Here is a 20744-nt window from a genome sequence, read left to right as displayed (position 1 = left end):
CTGGCTAACTGACTCACGAGACTAGCATGGTAACCATAGTGTCAAGTGTGGGGTGGGGCTGCTGTGAGCAAACAGCCTGTTTCCAGGGCAAAAAAAAAAACAAAAAAACTCTTAGCTGATACTAATTTAAATGTATTTTATAAAGCTGGTGGTCATGGTGCACATTTTTAACCCCAGCAATCGGGAGGCAGAGGCAGATGGATCTCTGTGAGTTTCAGGCCAGCCTTGTCTACAGAGTGAGTCCCAGGACATCCAGGACTACACAGAGAAACCTTGTCTCAAAACAAACAATTTTATATCTGATTTCCAAAATGTGGATCAACTGGTTCATTATCACCTTAAAGATTGATGAAGAGGATCCTACAGTTCCAGGCTAAGAATCTTCTCAGTTTGAGCACTGCTTTGAGAAGCTCAGCACACGAGGCTGTCACTGTTCTGAAGATTGCCATTGGTCAGCTTTGTGATGCACAGTGTTTGCTGTTTTACACTGAGAACAGGACAGTGCTGTTACTTCTACTCATCAAGTAAGTGAAGGCAGAGGCTACCTACGGCAACAGGAAGGCAGCCCGTCTGCTGCTGCGCTGGCACCGACGCTGCAGCAGCTTACTCTTCCGACAGCAGGTCCGCGCTGCCACAGGTGGGGCACGTGCTCTGCCCTTTAAGCCACTGCTTAAAGCACTGAAAATGAGAAACACAATCAGCTGGTGTGTTCAGGACCATAGAGGCAGGAGCTCAGCCAACGTCACCTGGTGCTGCGCAACACTTAAGATACATCAATGTGTGCTCACAACACGAGCATGGATGAAGAAGCCTCAGGAAACAGAGTGTGCTCCACTCTGTGGTTCTCACAGTCATGGCTGCATGAAGGGCCGTGTCCTCCCTCACACAGGCCTGTCTAAGCTCCTCCAGCCTCTTCACTGACTTACACAGGCTGTCAGGATGTCTGCTCCTGTTCTGCTTTCCCAGTGCCTCACCCGCCTGTGGAACACACCCCGTGTTGCTGCTCCTGGCTGGCGTACTGCTGTCACATGGCTGGGCAGGCATGGAAAGCCGGAAGACAAAGCAAGTGGTACCATATCTGAAGGAGGCTCTGCAAGGTTTCCAATTCCTTCTACCGAGTGTTTTATACCCTTAGGTTAATAGCTAAGACATTAGAGACCTGATCTGTCCTAACCCAGCAATTCTCGGAACACCGAGGCAGGACACTCCAAGTCTAGATGCTGTCTTTAACAGTGCAGTGTGCAGACACTGTGCACTATGTATTATTGAATCATAGAAGAAACTACCTTTCAAGGAATTAATAATGCTTTGGGTCGCAGAGCCAATTCTTTGTCCACAGCATGGTGGGCAGAAAGAGTGGTCCATAGAGTTACAAACACTCCTGGTCCAAGAACCCCACCCACTTCAACATCTGTTTTTACATAGGTGTATGGACATTTACAAACTGAGAAGAGTTTTGGAAACACGAATATGAACACATAGAAAAAAAGCTTCTATTTTTATTTTCAAAATGCTGGATAAAAAGGCAAAGATAATTCTTACCCCTTTGTGAAACTTGTGCCCGCATTTAAGCACGCGCATGTTTTTTGACTTGAATACCTCATGACATATCTCACAGGAATTTCCTTCTGGTACCTGTGGAAAAAAACATGTTTGAATAATAAACTGACTTAATGTGACCTGAGCTCTCATGTCTTAGTAAAAGACTGGCCTAAGGATGGTTTGTCACAAAGGGTGGCAGATTATTTTTCAATTCTTTCTAGAGGGCTGGAGAGATGGCTCAGTGGTTAAGATCACTAGCTGTTCTTCCAGAGGACCTAGTGCATCAATTCTTAGCACCCGCATGGCAACTCACAACCGTCTGTAACTCCTACACCAGGCGATCCAATGCCCTTAAACATGCAGGTAAAACAACAATGTACATAAAATAAAAACAAATTATTAAAATAGTTTCTAAGAAAAAAAAGGCAGAAAATAACAAATAAAGAGTAAACACATCTTTAATCCCAGCTCTCAGGAGGAGGGGCAGGAGAATCTCTGTGGGTTCAAGGTCAGTCTAGTCTACACAGCAGGAAAGTATCAAGTCTAATTTTCTCAGAGGAAACCGTTTCAATCCCACTAATCAGTCAGGGACTTTAACTACGGCGTATCCTTATACAACATACTATCTTATGGCCAATTATAATATTTGAAATTGACAGATAAAAGCAGATGATGGTAGTATTTATTATGTAATCAATTTTTAAAATAAAGAGACTATGTATCTACAGATAGACCTGGAAAGGATCTGTATTAGGACATACTGATGGCTCACTCAGTAAGTGCAGTAAGGAGGTCTCTGGCCTCCTGTGTTCAGACTGTGAGCACACAATGCTTTCTATAGGCCGGCAGACCCCAAGTCCACCTACAGCACTGGGCAGCGCCTTTGGCTCACAGCACTTACCCTACAGCTGACACTAGCTTCTACCTTTACTTCTTAACTCCATGCATCTCAGAAGCAAGAGAGGAGCCCTGTTTCTGTGGGTTTTCAGCAACAAGTAAGGACCGTAGCCCCAAACTGACTCAAAGGTACCTGCAAGTGACTGACCAGGGCTCTAGCTGCAGGTAGAGCCTGGACACTATGCACACTTGGAGCTGCTCGTGGGGTTTTGCTGTGTTTGTGAGGTGCTGACAGGGTCCAGGCTGATATGTGCTGTCGTGCTGTCCAGTATCAAGGGTTAAGGAAGAAATGCAAGGATTAGCCCTGCGAACAGAGTAAGGTCTGAAAATCTCAGGGCAGACTGACCTGGGAAATCCTGCAGTTAACTTGACTCCAGTGTAGAAAGATACATATTTCTAAGTAAACACACACTCTCTCTCACTCTCTCTCTGTCTCTGTTTCTCTCCCTCTCACCCACAGGAAAGACATAAGAATTAAGACTGGAGTCTTTTACCAAGCCTTGCTTTTGTCTACGGTGTGTTCATGCATGTGCCCAGGTGAGAAGGCAGAACACGGCATCAGCTCCTCCTGGAACTTGAGCAAAGCTCCGGATGTGGGAACAATCTAGATCTTCCCTCTGCAGCAACAGTGTGTGCTTTTAACCACTGAGCCTTCAGTGCCTGAAATCAATCCAACCAAGACGGACCCATACATTTGACCAGTTTAGTAAAGTAAATACCAGCATGGTAATTCTGGTTAAGGGTAGGTTTTAGGGTTGTTTTTTGAGACAGGAGCCCATGCCACCTCAAACCCACAGTCCTCCTAATCAGCCTCCTGAGTAGATGGAATTTCATCAGGATGGCCCTACAGGGGGGTCCAGAGGCCTGTCTCCCAGGTGCCTTTCCATCTCGTCAGGCCGGCAGGCACCACAAGTAACATTAGTCCTTGCAGAAAGAGCTCCCTCCTTGAGGAGTGGGGCGTGGGCAGTATTGCCTGGAACATTGCAAGCGGCTGTCGGGGCACAGAGGATGTGATCTATCTAGCCCCTGGGAGGTCAGGGCTTGAGCCAGGCCTCGCAGAACGCTCTATCTCACTGGGTAAGTGGAGCTCAGCTGGGGAGGAGTGAAAAGGCTCCACAGGGGAGTAGGAAAAAAAGGCTCAAGAAGAAGAAAGACAAGTTCACAAGGATAAAGTACTAACCCCAGGCAACAAGCTGGCATCCCAAACCCAGGTGAGACTGTGAGGCCTGCAACTTCAACAACACGACCCTCACCTCTGCAGCACAGCAAGAGACTCTGGCAAAACTCTGTCTACGCCAAAATGCAATCGAAACAGCAGGTGCCCTCACCACCTGTGTGTCCTTAGTGAGTCTCTAGCATTAGCCAGTCAATGTGGCAAAGACAGGGCTTGCTTGCTTCCTGCCAAGCAAGATAGCCACAGCTTCACGCAGGGTAAAGCTTACACGCTCACAGACACACATGCCTGAGATAGTCTACTGTAAGACATGAACAACTGTAGCACATTTCCAGTTCAGATATAGTTACAATAACACGTGTGCTATGTAAACATAAGAACTTCTTATTTTCTTAAGGAAAACAAGACTTAAATAGCAATGTCAAATTTCAGGCACATTCAGCCCTTTTCAGTCTCTCCTTCCAGGCACGCCAGGGAAGACGCAAAGGGAAGCGTTAGCTCACTGCGCCCAAGCGCTGCTCACAGGAGAGCCGAGTGATACAAAGCCCCCACTTATACAGAATAAAACTATCCAAACACTTTCCCCACTGGCTACATGAAATCAACACACTTGTAGAAATACAAGTGTAGAAATACGGGCGCAGGATGAAGCTGCGTTATGCCCAGGACAGTCAGCTGTAACCTGTTCGCTGGCCTTTGTCCTGAGTCCTAGATAGCAATGTATGTTCAAATACAGCAAAATCTGGTTCCTAATCTTAGTCTCAAAAAAGGAAGCTTTAAAGCGAAAAGGGTTACACTGTGGATGAAAGAGGAGAAGGAACTATGCAGTATTCCAGGTGACACTCACAGGGACGCCATCTTTTCTCTGGCCTTTGGTTTTGGATGATGGTCCAGCAACTGCCAATTGTGGACTCTGGGAGGGCTGGGCCACAGAGGCAGCGGAGTGAGCCTCAGAGGTCTTCTTGTCTTTTCCTGGACTTGGCTGCAGAGGGGATGGGGTGGAAAGAGGATCAGGAAGAGCAGTTACTAAGCACCTGCCTTGAGTCAGCTGCTCTCTGCACCGGGGCTTGGTTTGAAGCTTTTTATTCTCACATTTTTACAAATAAGCAGGAAAATGAAATCTTACCTTTCTCTTTTTCTGTTCATCTAGAATATGCTCTGTCACTCTCTCAACAATCTCCTCAACACTTAATCCTGAGACTGAGTTCTTGTTTTTGTTTCGAACCTTTTTAATGAAGCCAGCAAGCTCGGTGCTGAAAGAGAAACGTGAATGGCAGAATCAACTCAGCAGCAGGGAGAAGCAGGCAGCCGAGCACAGCTAATGTGAGAAACCTCTGGCGGGGGTGAGACTCTCCCCAACTGAGTAACACAGTTTCAGTACTGGTGTTCAAGAAGTGCTTCGGCAAGTAAAGAATTGTGCTGCGCTTAGCTTGTCAGTTCCCAGCAAGCACCAGGAGGCTCACAGCCACCTGGTGCTCCAGCTCTGGGTATCCAGTACCACCTTCTGGCCTCCTTGGGTACTACACTCACACGCATATGCCCATATACAGACAGACGGAATTAAAAATTAAGCAAAGAGGTCTTTAAAGTTTTCAATATTACATGTTCTGTTTTTGCAAGAGTCTCACTGTGTAGCCCTGGCTGACCTGGAACCCACTACGTAGACCAGGCTGAACTCAAACTCACAGATCTGCCTGCCTCTGCCTCCCAGGTGCTGTGATTAAAGGCATGTGCCACCACCACCTGACCTTCTTTCTATATTGCTTTTATTATTATTATTATTATTATTATTATTATTATTATTTTTTTTTTTTTTTTTTTTTTGGTTTTTCAAGACAGGGTTTCTCTGTGTAGCCTTGGCTGTCCTGGACTCGCTTTGTAGACCAGGCTGGCCTTGAACTCACAGCGATCCGCCTGCCTCTGCCTCCCGAGTGCTGGGATTAAAGGCGTGAGCCACCACGCCCGGCTGCTTTTATTATTTTTAAAGGTTTGTATATTTACTCCTTTGTATGTCTGAGTGATCTGCTTGCATGTATGTACATACCATGGGCGTGCCTGATGCTCCTGGATTTACAGATGTTGTGAGCTGTCATATGGGTACTGGGATGCTAACCCAGGACCTTGGCAAGAACAACGAGCCCCCTGAGTAAAGTCTCCAGCCCCCAGCATTACTTTTTAAAATACATATTCCCAGAAGATCCACAGGGGATAGCCATCCTTGTTTTAGGAAATGGGCTCTGTGTAGCCCAAATAGTCCGGCTTTCAGAAGTTCAGGCATATTTTTGTTTGATTTCTGTTCTATTTAGTTTTTGTTTGTTTGTTTGAAGACAGGGTCTCACTATATAGCTCTGGCTGTCCTCAACTCACTATGTAGACCAGGTTGGCCCTGATCTCACAGACAGCCACCTGCCCCTGTCTCCAGCATGCTGGGATTAAAGGTCTGTGCCACTAAGCCCAGCTTTCTGTTTGATTCCTTCAAGTGCCAAATTAATAAGTCCGAGGCAACTTTATTTGTAGGTTTCCTGTTAATTAACCTTAATATTTTTTAGAAATTCATGTGACAACTGCTATTGGGAGAACTCCCAATATCTCTGAAATGTAGTTTGGGCAAAACATACTCGTGTACAAAATATACCTACTTCAGATGCGAGGACTCCGCTGAGATGAGAAACAATCCTGTGCGTGTGTGCGTGTGTGCGTGTGTGTGTGTGTGTGTGTGCATGTGTCTTTCTCTGCCACTGCTATGCTGGGATCACATGGCTAGCGGCCTTGCCTGCCTTTTTATGAGGGCAAAGAGGGTCTGAACTTTGGTCCTCATGCCTGCAGAACAAGCGCTGTATCAGCTGCTCCAGACATTTTTATCACTACTTTGTTCCTAAATGTCACAGCCTATCATTAACACTGAGTAAGAAAATATAATGCAGATACAAAGGGTTGTTCTGTGGAGGCCCTGCCTTTTTAGCTGTCCCCAGACCCAACTCTGCTTCTCTTGCTCTGACCTAGAAGCTGGCGGTGCCATCTGCTGCTGGGCTACTCAGTGGCCAAAGCGTTCCATCCTGATATGGACATTACAACATTTACTTGTGGCCTGGGTGTGCACCTAAGTGTTAGAACCGTGGCCTCGCATGCACAAATCCCTGGGTTAATCCGCAGCATCACACTACTGTGGGCACAAGAAGCAAGAAATGGCATGCATGTCTTTCTCAGAATAACAATTAACACAGTCCCTTTCACATCAGTCCTTAATTGGTCATGTTTTATTTGGCCAAGAAACAGTCCAACGGCCAGGCATGGTGGCATACATCTTTTTCCAAGCACTCGGGGAGAGTCAGGTGGACCTCTGTAAATCCAAGACCAGACTGGACTACACAGTGCGTTCCAGTCCAGCCAGGAATACAGTGATGGGAACCTGCCTCAAACGGACATCAGCACAGCCCAGAGAAACAGTCAGTGCACTATTTAACAGTCACACACCTGGCGTAAGATGGGAATATCACCGACAGCTGCTCAATAACACTGCTGGAAGGCTTTTGTGGGGACTGGCTTGACCTCGCAGCCTGTCCAGGTTGTTTCTCATCAGCCTCAGGGCTTTGCTCTGATGGAGACACCTGGCTAGCTCTCTTGAGCTCCAACTCTTGCACAGACTCAGGCTGATGGGTTGGTGATCCTAGTGACAGTTCAGGAATCTCCTCTGGGCAGCCGCTAGCAGGCTCTGTGTGAGAACCTGTGTGGACTGCTCCAGCCGCGCCGCTGTCTACACAAGCCGCCAGCCCGTGGTCCTCAAAAGACTCAGAGGGGAACTGAGGGTGCGTCTGTAAAACCATAACAGCTGGGTCAGCCGGGGAAGACTACCTGATAGTGACTATGCAGGCCTACAACCTAGTGCTCCATCAGCAAACGTGAACACGGTGAGTGCGGACATAAAGAATCAGCAGTCATAAACTCTCACTAGAACACACACGGATGTGTGACTTGTAAAGGACTGTCGTGAGCCCGCGTGAAGCTAGGAAAAGAGCCTAAATGACAGCACTCTCTCCACTCTGCCCTGGTGGCTGAGCGCCTGCCCGCTGATCAGAACTACCTTCCTAAACACTCCCCACAGCTGTTTCCACCCATCTAAGGCAGGGAGACCTAGCAGTGCTGGCCACATCGTCTCTGTAGGCTCCACCCAAGCCCTTTGTAGACCTTCTGTACGCAGCAGCACCGTATGATGCTGGAGACCCAGACCTCACCTCAGGGCGCGTCTCTCCCCAGGCTACCTTCTACTTCCTGGACTAGAGTACTTCCCTGAGATCCTTATCTGCACACACCCACCTGGGTGATCTGGGGAACCCAAACTCAATGTGCTCAAAACCAGCCTCAGCAGGAGCCTCCTCATCCCACCCTCAGCCTAGATTTCTCAAACAGCCGCCCGCACTGCTCCAGCCTCGTGAGCAGCACAGGGATTCCTCCGTGGCACTGCCACACACAGTCTCCCTGCCCCACACAGGGTTGAGGGTAAAGCCAAGTGGAGCTCACCCCAGCCTTGTGTCCCTGTCTACTCCTCCCTCTAGTTCATCTGATCACAATCCCTGACTTGAAACCTAACCCACAGCCTTCCCAACGACCTACAGAACAGCCCAGACTCTGGTCCTGTGGCCCTGGATGGCTCTGCAGAGCTTATGCCTTATTTTGTGACCACAGCACTCCCACTAGTGGCTGGAGAAGTCAGCGTGTTTCTTTCTAACTGTGGCCTTAAGGTCTTTTCCCAAAGCCCACAGCACTCTGAGAGTCCAGCCCACATTTAACCTTGATCAATACCAAATATTCAGTGAACAAATGAGAGAGAAATGAGGCAGACAATAAAATCTCCAAGGATACTTTTTGACACAAGTTCTGGTACACTGAAAGGTCTCCGAATTTTGAACATGAAAAAAATTTGAAGATTTATAAAATTATAAAAAGCAAAATTATTACTTATTAGTAAAATATTCTACTAGGAGCCAATATCCTTTTCCTTCCGTATTTTCTATAGGAACTTGTAAAAAACAAAAATAAGTGGCCTTTAAATGTAAATAAAAGACTTTTATTTCTTACTCAAGTCAATGTAGAGAAGTGTAGATCATGGAGTGACACCTTCCATCCCTAAGACACTTAAAGATAAATTTATTTGTATTTTACTTTATGTGCACAAATGCTTGGCTTGCATGTATGTCTGTGGACCATGTGACTCAATTATAACCCCAGAAACGAGAAATGGGCATTAAAGTCACAGATGTCGTGAGCCACAACCTGGGTACCAGGATTTAAACCCAGGTCCTCTGGAAGAGCAGCCACACGGATAGGCACCAAGGCATCTAGACTGAGGTGATCTGCTGCTCATTATAAAGTAACAAGGCAACAGGTGAGGGAAGCACCCGGTGAGCCCTGGGTAAGGCCAGAGGAGAGCACTAGGACAGCACAGGCTGACCAGAGAGCCTGGAGCAGGAGGTGCAAGCCAGGCGCTGGGAAAACAGCAACAGGACCCCAGCAACACGCCAACACTCTGAAGCCACCTCTAACCAACTCTTCAGCAGAGGGTAGGATTCTCACAGCCTAATCTATGCTGTGTCTGAACTATAGAAACCCAGTAAGGTGGGTCTACATGGCTCTACTCCAAAATCCACAACATAAAATTACTGATTTTCTTTCTTTCTTTCTTTTCTTCCTTTTTCGAGACATGGTTTTTCTCTGTGTAGCCTTAGCTGTCCTGGACACATCTTTCCTCACACAAAACACATGAACCACTCACCGTCACACAAGCAGGAAATGAAAGCTCAGGAATCTGCACTTTGGAAAGTTCACTAAGTCGAGAACCGTTTTTAATGGCCTTAATTTGGTCTTCAAACTGAGACTGTGGGTAGAAGGGAAAATATGAAGGTTTTTTAAATCAATTCCAAAAGAAAACCACTACTTGCAATTAATATTTTTTTCTTATCAGACAATTCATTTGACCAAGAGTTTCCCAAAAACATAAGTGTGATGAAAGCTTTAAGGTAATCTTTTGTTTAAAAAAACCAAACCAAACCATTTTACTGAGAAGCTTAAAGTAGGGAGAAGCAGAAGAGGTCACCGTCAGAGCACCCCCTTGGGCCTGGTGATCAGCCGGGCAGGATAACTGTTCCTCGCGAGGTGAGCTCGGAAGAACGCATCACCACGGGATATTGGGAAGCCTCACAGAATTCCTTCTTTTCCTTTTATTGGTGCTCAGAGTGAACCCACGGCCTTATGCATGCTAAGCATAAGAAAATATCACAGGGGCTGGAAAGATGGCTCAGGAGTTAAGAGCACTGGCTGTTATTTCAGAGGGCCCAGGTTCAATTCCCAGCACCCATATGGCAGCTCATTTCTGCTACTCCAGTTCCAGGAGACCTGACACCCTCACACACACATAGGTGCAGAGAAAACACCAACACATATGAAATAAAATAAATAAATTATAAAAAAGGAAATATCACTGATTTCATGAAAAAAATACCTAATAATTTCAACAACACCACCACCACCACCATAGATAACATAAATTTAAAAAAAAAAAAAGGAATGATTTAAATATGACCATAGTCTCCTGATAATTAAAACCATTTTACTGATTTTGGTAGAATTATAACCTGTTTCTGGCTTACCTTTGTGTTCTCAATTTCATCTCTTACATTAGAGAGAAATGATTCCCATGAGCGTGCATCACCCTCCACGTCAGGATACGCTGCAGAGTCACTGAGAAATTGTACAAGGAGAAAACTGCTTAATATCCACTATACAGACCAGAAAAATCAAAAGCATTTAAAGGCAAACAGGAAAAAAACACACAATAAAAAGTATTCTTTGAAAATGGTGGTATGGGAGCTGTAGGGATGGCTCAGAGGTTAAGGGCACTGCCTGCTCTTCCAGAGGTCCTGAGTTCAATTCCCAGCAACCACGTGGTGGTTCACAACCATCTGCAATTAGATCCGGTGCCTTCTTGTGGCAGGCAAGTGCACATGTGGGCAGAACACTGTATAAATAATAAATAAATCTTAAAAAAAAAAAAAAGAAGATGATGATGGTGGTATGGTGGTGCACAATTTAGTCTCAGCACTCAGTAAGCAGAGACCCCTAACCAAGAAGCCATTTGCAATTGAAACCCAGTCTCAAAGAGAAAACTCAGCTGTCACCAACGGCATTCACTGGGCATTTTATCCACACCTCAGGGCAGGAGTGGCTGGCCAACACAAAGTCTTTATTTTAAGACTTTTTGCTTTATTTTGTTATTTTTTTTTTAGTCATATTGGTCTCAACTTTGTGTGTGTCTGAGCATGTGTGAGTGTGCACCTGCGTGAGAGGGAGGGAAAGAGGTGAGGGGCTGGGTGGGCAGGGAGGGAGGGTTCTGAGAAGAGTTGGTGGAGGGGAAAATACTTTAAGTAAATGTTTTTTCTTCAAGTGCTTCTAACTTCATTTCCCACATGCCATGATAGGAGGAGCCCTGAGGAGGCCATGGTACCTGCTCATCTGCTGGAGGTTTCTGAGACAGGCTTCTGCTTGGGAGGCCACGCCCTGCAGCTTATGGATGTCTCGCTCCTTCCAGTTCTTAAGCACAGACACCTGTCAGCACGTGAGAGAACACATAAATATTTTGCAGATAAAAAATGTGAAGCTATTTGAAACATTTATATGGGAACATTATAAACTACTTCTCCATTTCTTTTTTTAAAAAATATGTTATTTAATTTTGTAAGTATTGGTGTTTTTGTCTGCATTCATGTCTGCAGTGGTGAGGCACCATGTAGGCACTGGGGATTGAACCCCAGTCCTCTAGAAGGGCAGCCACTGAGCCATCCCCAGCAAAGAAAGTATGATGAGACCCATGAGAACATGATTAAGTCATAATCTCCCCAGGTGAACCTGAAGCTGCATACAAGCACAGGGCCAGTGAGCTGCCAATACAGGCAGAGCTCACACTATCCATCTTCTGCCATGTAAGGACCCAGAGGCTAAAACCCCCAAAGGCCTTGGCCAGACAGGGCATGCCTGCTTCCCACAGCGTGACTGGCTGTTGTGTCAGTCACTGCAGGAGAGGGAATCCAGGTGTCATGACTGGACACGCCCTCCCACTGAACCTGCTGCCAAGCACTGCACAGTGGCTCTTAACTCAGCTTTTCTAGAAGCAGCTGCGTGGCTGACGAGTAACTGGGACATCTTCTGTTTCCAGACTGTCCAATTTAATCCTTTTCTAATTTTCCCAGAAAAATCATAAGCATGTCATAATAAGTAGAACTTAAATAACCATTTTCCCTTTTTTCAGTTTTTCAAATAGTATCTCAACACTAATGTGTATTTCTCTAGGGGGACAGAGGAATACACAAAAATGCAAACACCCAAATAGACACATATATTCCTTTTTCTTTTGTATTTAGGATTCAGTGGCCTTGAACTTGGGATTTCCCCATTTCTGCTTCTTGGTATATCTGAGATTAGAACTGTAAGTCATTACCCTAGTCGGGAATATACTTTAAGAAGGTTCTGGCATACATGTGTACATACACATGTAAACATATACGGAGGTGAGGACAAGTTCTGGTGTCATTTCTCAGACGCCATCTCTCTCACTAGCCTGCAATGTCCTAAGAACAATCACTGGCTGCTGCCGAGCCTCGGGGCCTGTCTGCTCGGCATCCCCAGCTCCGTAACAAACACAAGCTCTAGGAACAGAGCGCAGGTCCTCACTGCGGCTCAGCACAAGCACTTCACCAGCAGAGAGGTGTCTCTCCAGCCCAGGGGCACTTTTAATTTGCTTTTGAAGGATTGGTAAATACTGGCATATCTCATGGTGAGTCACCTGATTAAATATGATAAAGATATTCAAGGAAAAGCATGAAAAATAGCTAAATTATTATGTTAAACAAGTTACAAAATTTGATATGTACTTATGAGCACATCTCTGAAATAAGTTTGAGAACCGTAAAATTTTAGGTCTAGAGATAACGCAGTGGTGTGCTTGCTTGGCAAACACGAGGCCCCCGTACTGAAAACTAAACATTCTTAGGCAAAAAAACTAACAGTTATTGACGATGCCTATGTCTTAGCTTCCTAGTTTCCACAGCAGCGTTTACTCTAACATGTGGAGAGACGTAAAAGCAAACCAGGGCCCTGTGTCAGAGTGCTCCTCCGTGTCCTGGACTCACCTCCGCAGCCACAGCTCTCTGGTGACTCTCTTCGAAGCGCTCCTTCCCTTTCTTGATGCGCTCTTCCACTTTCACCTTCTCACTTGTGAGCGCCCTGCTGTGGACATCAGAAGAAAGCATAGCACATTCTAGAACAACTTCCTGCCTCGTGTGTGACCACGCAATTCCGACTCGCTGAGCTCTCTGCATTTCACAAGCGAGCAAAGGAAGGTGAGGAATAAAAAGGGGGTGTGTGGGGTAAGTGCAGAGGCGCACACGAGGGCACTACAGCAGCTGACGTGTGTGTGTGTGTGTGTGTGCGCGCGCGTGCGCATGGCCGCACATGCACATCCAGGTACGGATGAAGGGGGGTGTCTGTGGAGGCCGGAGGTTACCCCTGCGTGTGGCTCCTCAGGAGCTGTCCACTTGGCTTTATTTGAGAGACTCTCACTGAGATCTGGATCTGACCAACCCGGCCGCAATGCCTGGCCAGTGAGCTCCCTGCTGTTAAAGGTGGGCGCCATGGCAGCCATGGACTCGTGTGGACTGTACGTTTACATGGCCTCTCCCCAGCTCTCCTTCACTGGCTTTTTGAGGGTAAGTGGGGTACAAGTAGTGAGTTGATAACTGTTCTCAAACACTATCTTCTAAGCAAGAAACCCCACTGCGAAACAGTTACAAGCGCTTCACAGCCACAGTTGTAAACCAGAGCACAGAATGCTGAATTTCCTGACAGCGTTTCCCGTCTCGGGGCTCCTCCTGGCCTCAGACTTTCCCCCAGGTGACCCCCCCACCTTCATCACTCTCCTTTTGTTTTCCTATCAGATACATTTTACTCTTCAACCTGTAGAATCTTTTTTCTCTCCCATGGACCCACCCTTCATCCACCCAGGGAAGCACAGCCACCTCTGAGCCACACCCCGGCTTAGAAAGGTGCTTCAAATACATTTTTAGTTTCAAGTTAATTAAAGAAAAAAAAAGAAAAGAAAAAATGAGCCAGGCATGGCGGCACATGCTCACTGTCCCAGCACTTGGGAGGCAGAGGCGGGCAGAGCTATGGCAAGTTCAAAACCAGCTTGGTCTACACAGTGAGTTCTAGGCCAGCCAGGACTACACAGTAAGACCCTACTTAAAACCAAATCAAATCAACCAAACAAAAAAAGGAGTAAATGACAGTTCTAAGGCTAGGCATTTTTATATTTTCAATGGGAAATAAAAGTAGATACCTGAAATATATACATATTCAAGCCTTGAAAATTATTTAAGAGAAAAAGATAAGCAATGATATACTTATGAGTCTTGTGAGACTGGTGAAAGGTATTAAGAACAAAGAGTTTGGTTGCCTGACTCCGAGGGACTGGTCCACGTGGGGTTCGCGTTCCTTATCTAACCCGTCGCTGTTCTGGGCAGACCTGGAAAAGCAGTCACAGTGCTTCGTCACCTTTCAGGGTTGTTTAGTACAACCTCATACAGTAAAGCACACACACGCCCGTAAAAGCACCCCGTGAGCTCAGGCTGGCCCAGCTTTACAGCTGCCATGTTTTGCTGCTTAGAGCTTTACTTAGTGTTTCCCCGGACGGGCTGAACCAATGAAACCACTCTGTATGCAATCAAATGATGTAACTCTGGTGTGCTGGTGTCGTATGCAGTCCACCCTTGGCTAAACAGCACGGCTCAGCTGGGCTCCAGTCCAGAATGGCAGCCCGTGAGCAAACACAAGGCTAGCAAGTCGCTGAGCTTGGTGTCTGGCTACAGAGCGGCAGAAAGCAAACTGAGGGATCACATGCTACTGCGGAGAGCAGGAGTAGGTTAGGAAGGCCAGAGGATCTTGGCCCTGTTCTAGTTTGTGTTCTGTCGCTGCGTGTGCCTCCACAGCCTCATGTATTTGAATGCTTGGTCACCGAGGTGTGGAGCTTATTAGAAAGAATTAGGGGTTAGGAGGTGTGGCCTTGTTGGCGTAGATGTAGCCATACTGGAGGAAGCATGACTGGGGGTGGACACTAAGGCTTCAAAAGCCCACATCAGGGACAGTGTTCTCTCCTCTCTGTCTCTCTGCCCATGGATCAGAACATAGCCCTTGGCTGCTGCTCCGACACCTACCAGCCGGCATGCCACCACGCTTCCCACCATGGAACGGTACGCATGACCAACTAAATGCTTTCTTTCATTAGAGCTGCTGTGGTGTCTCTACACAGCAACACGACTGTAACAGAGACCCTGAGATACAGAGCACGAGCAAACTGCACTTAAGGGAAGGGGTTTGTTTCAGCTCCCGTTCTAGGCGGGAGTCGATCAGCGTTGGGGTTAGGGGCTCAAGCATGAGACACACCACGCAGAAAGCCACTTGCTGCCTCGCTCTCTGGCTCACACCGAGCTGCGTTTCTTACACAGTCCAGCCCTGTGCACTTAGGGATGGTGCCGGTCAGAATAGGGAGGGCAGTCACAGGTCCGGGCCACCGGTCACGCTGATGCTCCAACTGGGACGCCCTCAGATACAGCCCCTCTGACAATTACGCCCAAGACCTGCAACTATTAGCAACCCCTGCACAGCAAAGGCCAGCTCTGTCTGAATTGAAGATTTAGGATAAACGTAAGAATAAAATCATCACCCCTGATTGAGCCTTAAGGCTGGACAGCTTCGAATCTAGTCCTACCCAGTCAATGGTTAGCAAGAAAGAACAAGCTAAGGCTCACAGTGTGGTCAGCTGGAAGCCAATTGGGCCTTTGCTGACTCAGTTCCAGGCTTCTCTCACTTTTACATAATTTGTCTGAAAACATGCCAGGTCAGTGAGAGAGCTCTTCAATGGCTGCTTTTTAAATGATGTAAAACCATTGTGAAAATAGTACGTATGAACCATATATTTGTGAAATTAAGGACAAAAAAATGCAAAAAAGACAGAAACCCCAGAATAGTAAAAACAATAATGTCAATATATTTGAAATTAAGGACAAAGGATGTGGGAAGAACCAGAAACCCCAGGACAGTAAAGACAATGATATCCTCAACTGTTACTTACATTTCGCTGGTGTTTATAACCTTTTTAATTTTTTTCTTCAGGGCTTTTAATCTTTCTTGGATTTCTTTTTTCTCTTGCTGCCATTTTTTAATTTCTCTGTCCAAATCTTGAAGGAACCAGTCTAATTCCGTCTTTGAAATCTAAAAGCATTTAAGGAAATACTTGAATAATCATAGCAATACCTTTTAGGGGAAGACTAGAGCCTGGCAGTGTCTTAGCATATGCAGCAGTTCAAGCACAGGGGAGCTGGCGCCCTGGGGCAGGCGCACCACTTCCAGCCCCCAGAGACAGCCAACACAGCACAGACACACATCAGCCACTGTGCACTGACTGTAGGAAAGTTCTTTGAAGAGCCTTGTGCACCCACAGCACCGACACCTGTCCACACAGTTCTCTAACTTGGATGTAATCTGCATATGTCTTAACTGGCAAGTCCAACAGCATTCATTTGCTTTTAGAGATAGAAACGTGATACCTGTGGCTGGCCACTCTCGGCGTCTGCCCTGGGCGAGGCTCAGTGCCACGCCTCAGCTCCCTTATGCATGCAGCTGCTGATTTTTGAAGTATCCGAATTGAGAAACATGGAAATATGTTAACAGTGATCAGTCTCAAATTCCGTGACTGCCAACAGCTGCTTAATGAACTTCTATTTGTTAGACTTGAATTGCTAAATTCTTACTTGAGCTCCAGAAGCTAAATTCCCTGCTTAAGCTCAGAACATGCTGAGAACAAGGATTCAGCTACAGAAACATGGGCTTTCCCCACAAATGAACAATGCGCCGTACAATGGGAAGTAACAGCCTTCAAGCCAAAATTGTTACGGACCCAAGCAGCCTAACCTCCTGTCTTCAGCCTTAGACACCCTGGGTTTCAAAGCGTTTGGAGAGGGGCGAGCTTACTAGTCCAGTTCCTGTAACCCCAAGTCCCACTTCAGGGGAGAGCAGTCTGTATGGATGACACAGAGGCCCTCTCTTCCAAAGCGGCAGGAGACCAACCGAAGTTCTGTGTGTGCCCCTTAGGTTGGGGGTGAGTCTTGTCCACATCTTCCATGTGAATAAAACCTTGCTGATTCCAGACTTGCCTCGTCATTACTGTGACTCAGATAATCCCATGCCCACCTCAGTTATAAGCTCCTGTACTCTACATGCTCACTTCTATTTCCAAGATCAATATAACTGTGCTTGCTGTGCAACAGAAGCCAACTCTGGGCCAACAATCTCAACTTGAACCATTCTGTGCAACTGCAAGGTTATTTGAGGGCATGAGAACCTACTTGGCAAAAGGTACCTACAGGAGCTCAGGTAACAAAAGGATGAAGGATTATAATCACATGTATGTTTGCACCCACACATGCACACGCTCAGCTCTGTCAGTCAAAGTATTGCCCGACTTCATGTGCTGTTTGTACTCACCACCCTTTAATGACCGAGCTGCTGCATAGTTAATGAGGAACCGATCATATTACTTCCCACCTATTCATGCAGGATACAACCATAGAAATTCAGATTCACAACTTAAGAGGGTACACGAGTCACCAAAAAGTCTAGTAACTGAACAAGCCTGTCCTTTGAGGGACGGAATAACTGGACTTACCATGGTCTTGAGTACAATCATGTGACCATGCCAGGGTCTGTGCAAGAGGAACAGCAAAGCAGGCCCAGAACTCATGGAATGTGGCCCACTGGTTAACAAACCCACGATGGGCGTGTCTCGCTGAGGTAGAGCCTGAGAACTGTGTGTCCTGACAACTTCACGTTGTGATGGAGCACAGCTCTGCTCGTAACTTTTGTGATCCTTATAATCCTCTTAATATGTGAACTGTGTGAGCACTATAAAGGGGGCTTCCAGCCCCTCACTGGGCAGTATCACAGACATACGCAGTAACAATGCTTGGTCTCTTTCAGGCATTGCTGCTGGGGCAGATTAATGATTCAACCACCACCCTTAAATAGAATTTAGAGATGTACACTTAGCAGTGACCACCACCCTTAAATAGAATTTAGAGATGTACACTTAGCAGTGACCACTACCTTTAGAAAGGATTTGGAAAAACACTGTCCAACAAGGTCAGGTGGAGATGTGTTTGCTAGTGGCTCTGACATGGAAAGTCTTAGGGAAGAATAGATCGCTTAGCAAAGTAAGGTAAAGATGTTTTTGCTGTTGGTCCTGATGCAGGAAATCTTTGGGGACAACTGAAGTTAAGAGAAAGTACACTCTCATTAGTAACGCTAGGGACTTTTTGAGGTTGGCAAAGCAAGAACAATGGCCCAACGTGACTCTGTCAAGTTGGGCTGGCAACTGAGATGACGACTGACTTCCTTATTCTATTTTTCTGTCCTCAGCTTCCTGATATGATTTAATAAAGCATATTTATGAGTAGATGAGCACCTTTAGGACTTAAGGTAGAAATGGCTGATTTTTTTTAAAAATAAAGATTAGATTTGTGATTCTTTTAAGATCTTTATATGATTACTTCTTACGATAGATAATTCCTTCTTTGTAACTGCAAATTGCAGCCTGCCAGTAAAGAAAAGCTGGCTGAGAAATTCCCTTGCTTGCTTATACTCTGTTAATATGTAACAAGTTGCTTAGTTACAAATGTATGTGAGTTCTTGGAAATAACTCGTTATTCCTGTGTTTCTCACCCACAACACGTAAGATATTTGATCATGTGAAGATATTGGGGAACATGATTTTCTTACATGTACACGTTGTAATCATTTATTTATAGAGAAATAGAATGTAACCACATTGTGTTATCTATACTGCTTAAAAGATTTTGCTAGGGCACATGAACTGTGGGAGAAAAATAAAGCAGGAAGCAGCTTGTTGAAACCTACCTGCTGGAGTCTGTCGTCATCAAGTGTAAGACTGTGTGTGTGTGGAAGCCCCGCTAGGGGCCGTCAACTCTAGCCCCAGCTTGCCACCATCAGTGGACGCTCTCACCAGTGACTAGCAGTTCCGGCCTGGAAGGTTGCCCTCAGAGAAAGTCTACAAGGTCAGCAGCCAGTCACAGGATTCACATCCCACCTCAGTTTTTCCCAGTTGATGTCAAAGCTGGACTTGATATGACCCCAGATCCAAAACCACACACACACACAAAAAAAAAAGGCACCAGAGCAATCTGGTAGAAGGCTACCCGCCTATGCCCCTAATGTCCAATGAGGCCGAGGACCGAGTGTCTGAGCCCACCCTAGAGAGTGGCTGTCAGAACTGCTGCTGTCAGCGCCCCGCCCTGCCCCGAGCACACACATCGGGCTGGATGGACCAGAGCTACAGTGCCCAGTCTGACCACCAGTCTGGGAAGTCTCTGTCACAAATGCCAGTCATCAAATGACTACCTGATGCAGCTATGTGCCTGGATCTGCCTGTCACGCACATGGGAGACCACATGGGTCACAGTTCAAATCTTCCTGAGGCCAATACCACATCTGTATCTCTCTCAATAGTTTATTCAAGCTTGTATCATGGGCTAAGCAGGGTTTAATTTTTTTCTTTTACCATGTTATTTTTCCCAGAAAAACAACTGAGGAGAAAGACTGACTCTTCTCATCCTGTGACCCTGTGTAAACGGGTCCTGGGAGTGTTGCCACAGGGGGCCTTCTTCACGAACCAGCCACGTCTTCCGGGGGTACTCCAATTCACTAGGTGAGTTTCCTAGGTAAGGTAATTTTCTACTATTTAATGTGTCATTCCAGCTGTAAATTCAGACTTCTTAAGTAAATTAATATCTGATCCCTTATGAATAGGAAGCAGTAGTTTCTTCAAAAGGGAACATCACTTCCTCACACCTTTTTGCTAATGGGTAGCACTACACTACCTTGCTGGCGGTCAGTCTCAATCACTAGAACTTAAAGCAGATGGCTTAGAGGACTGTAACAGCGCGGCAGGGGCTCTGTGACTCCTTCTGACACTTCCTGAGGAACATGACGGGGGAGAGCAGCACAGGAACCAACACTTACTCAGCCCTGACTACGTACCAGAGAATTTTACAAGGGTTAAAGGAAACTCAGAAAATGAGCAATTACACCCCAAAAATTTCAGATAAACAAACTAAAATTTAGTGAGGAAGTGAAGTGACCCAACGGCTGTACCAGAACAGTTCTACACAGAACCTTTAGAACAGAAGCAAGCCTGGCTGCCGGCCTCACACGGAAGAGCTTTAGCTAAGCAGACAAGCGAATTAAAGGTAAGTGAAACTCCAGATTTACAGTCCTCCTCTCAAGAGCAGTGGGTGAGAGCTCTGCAGCTCCACAGGACACAGGAAAAGGGGATGGAGAAAGAGCTCCTTGCTCAGGTGCAGCCCGGCCCACCGGGGCTTATAGGCACTTGGCCCCTCACGTCTCTCAGGCGGGCTCACCTTGCTTTCTTCGGCGTGCCTTTTCAGCTTTTCTTCCAGGTCCCCGGTCTCTTCTGAGCTCCTGCGTTCTGTCTCCTCACAGTTCTCACAAGCTGCCGCAAGCTGGTCTTTTAACAAGTAGTACTCCTTTTCAATCTGGGAAAGGTCTCCCTAAGAGTGAATCACAAAAACATCAGTTAACAGCCATTTAAAGTTATGACCTGTCTGAACTGTTTCAAAGGAGGGAAAAGGAAAAGGAAAACTTAACGGGAAATGAAATCATCCAGAAGGTAAAACCTCTAAATACTGTTCACAGAGCCGGCTCTTCTTACACGATTATTTTACTATTGAATTTTGTAATGAAACTTGAATTTAACTTTTTATTGATTCTTTGTGAATTTCACATCAGGCACCCCAGTCCCTCTCGTCTCCTTGTCCGCTCATACCCACTCTCCGCCCCTGCAACATCCTCCACAAGGGGAAAAAAAAAGATTTCACTGTGGAAGCTGCAGCGCCACAGGACACCCTTTTGCCCACACTTCTTTCCTGCCGTGAGCCACTGCTCTGGTTCGAGGCCTCTGGCTTCTGCTACACCATCAGTACTGCATCCCTACCAG

The 20744-nt window shown here is 46.3% G+C and overlaps 1 protein-coding gene across 1 annotated transcript in view; it reads right to left on the bottom strand.

The window, feature by feature from the left end:
* Positions 1 to 282: 282 nt before the first annotated feature.
* Positions 283 to 20744, bottom strand: part of Ttc3 (tetratricopeptide repeat domain 3) — an 88394-nt gene continuing 67932 nt past the window's right edge. The window contains exons 34-45 of the mRNA XM_051150282.1: positions 20149 to 20298; positions 15789 to 15928; positions 14115 to 14183; positions 12793 to 12889; positions 11112 to 11212; positions 10258 to 10348; positions 9384 to 9485; positions 7088 to 7425; positions 4740 to 4866; positions 4461 to 4595; positions 1543 to 1635; positions 283 to 678 (exon numbers count right to left, since the gene is read on the bottom strand). Coding sequence (XP_051006239.1) covers positions 604 to 678; positions 1543 to 1635; positions 4461 to 4595; positions 4740 to 4866; positions 7088 to 7425; positions 9384 to 9485; positions 10258 to 10348; positions 11112 to 11212; positions 12793 to 12889; positions 14115 to 14183; positions 15789 to 15928; positions 20149 to 20298 — 1518 coding nt within the window. The 3' untranslated portion in view covers positions 283 to 603. The remainder of the gene's footprint in view (positions 679 to 1542; positions 1636 to 4460; positions 4596 to 4739; positions 4867 to 7087; positions 7426 to 9383; positions 9486 to 10257; positions 10349 to 11111; positions 11213 to 12792; positions 12890 to 14114; positions 14184 to 15788; positions 15929 to 20148; positions 20299 to 20744) is intronic.

The sequence above is a fragment of the Acomys russatus genome, chromosome 8, assembly GCF_903995435.1.
Source record: "Acomys russatus chromosome 8, mAcoRus1.1, whole genome shotgun sequence".
NCBI classification, from domain to species: Eukaryota; Metazoa; Chordata; class Mammalia; order Rodentia; family Muridae; genus Acomys; species Acomys russatus.
This window is presented reverse-complemented; position numbering and strand designations above follow the sequence as displayed.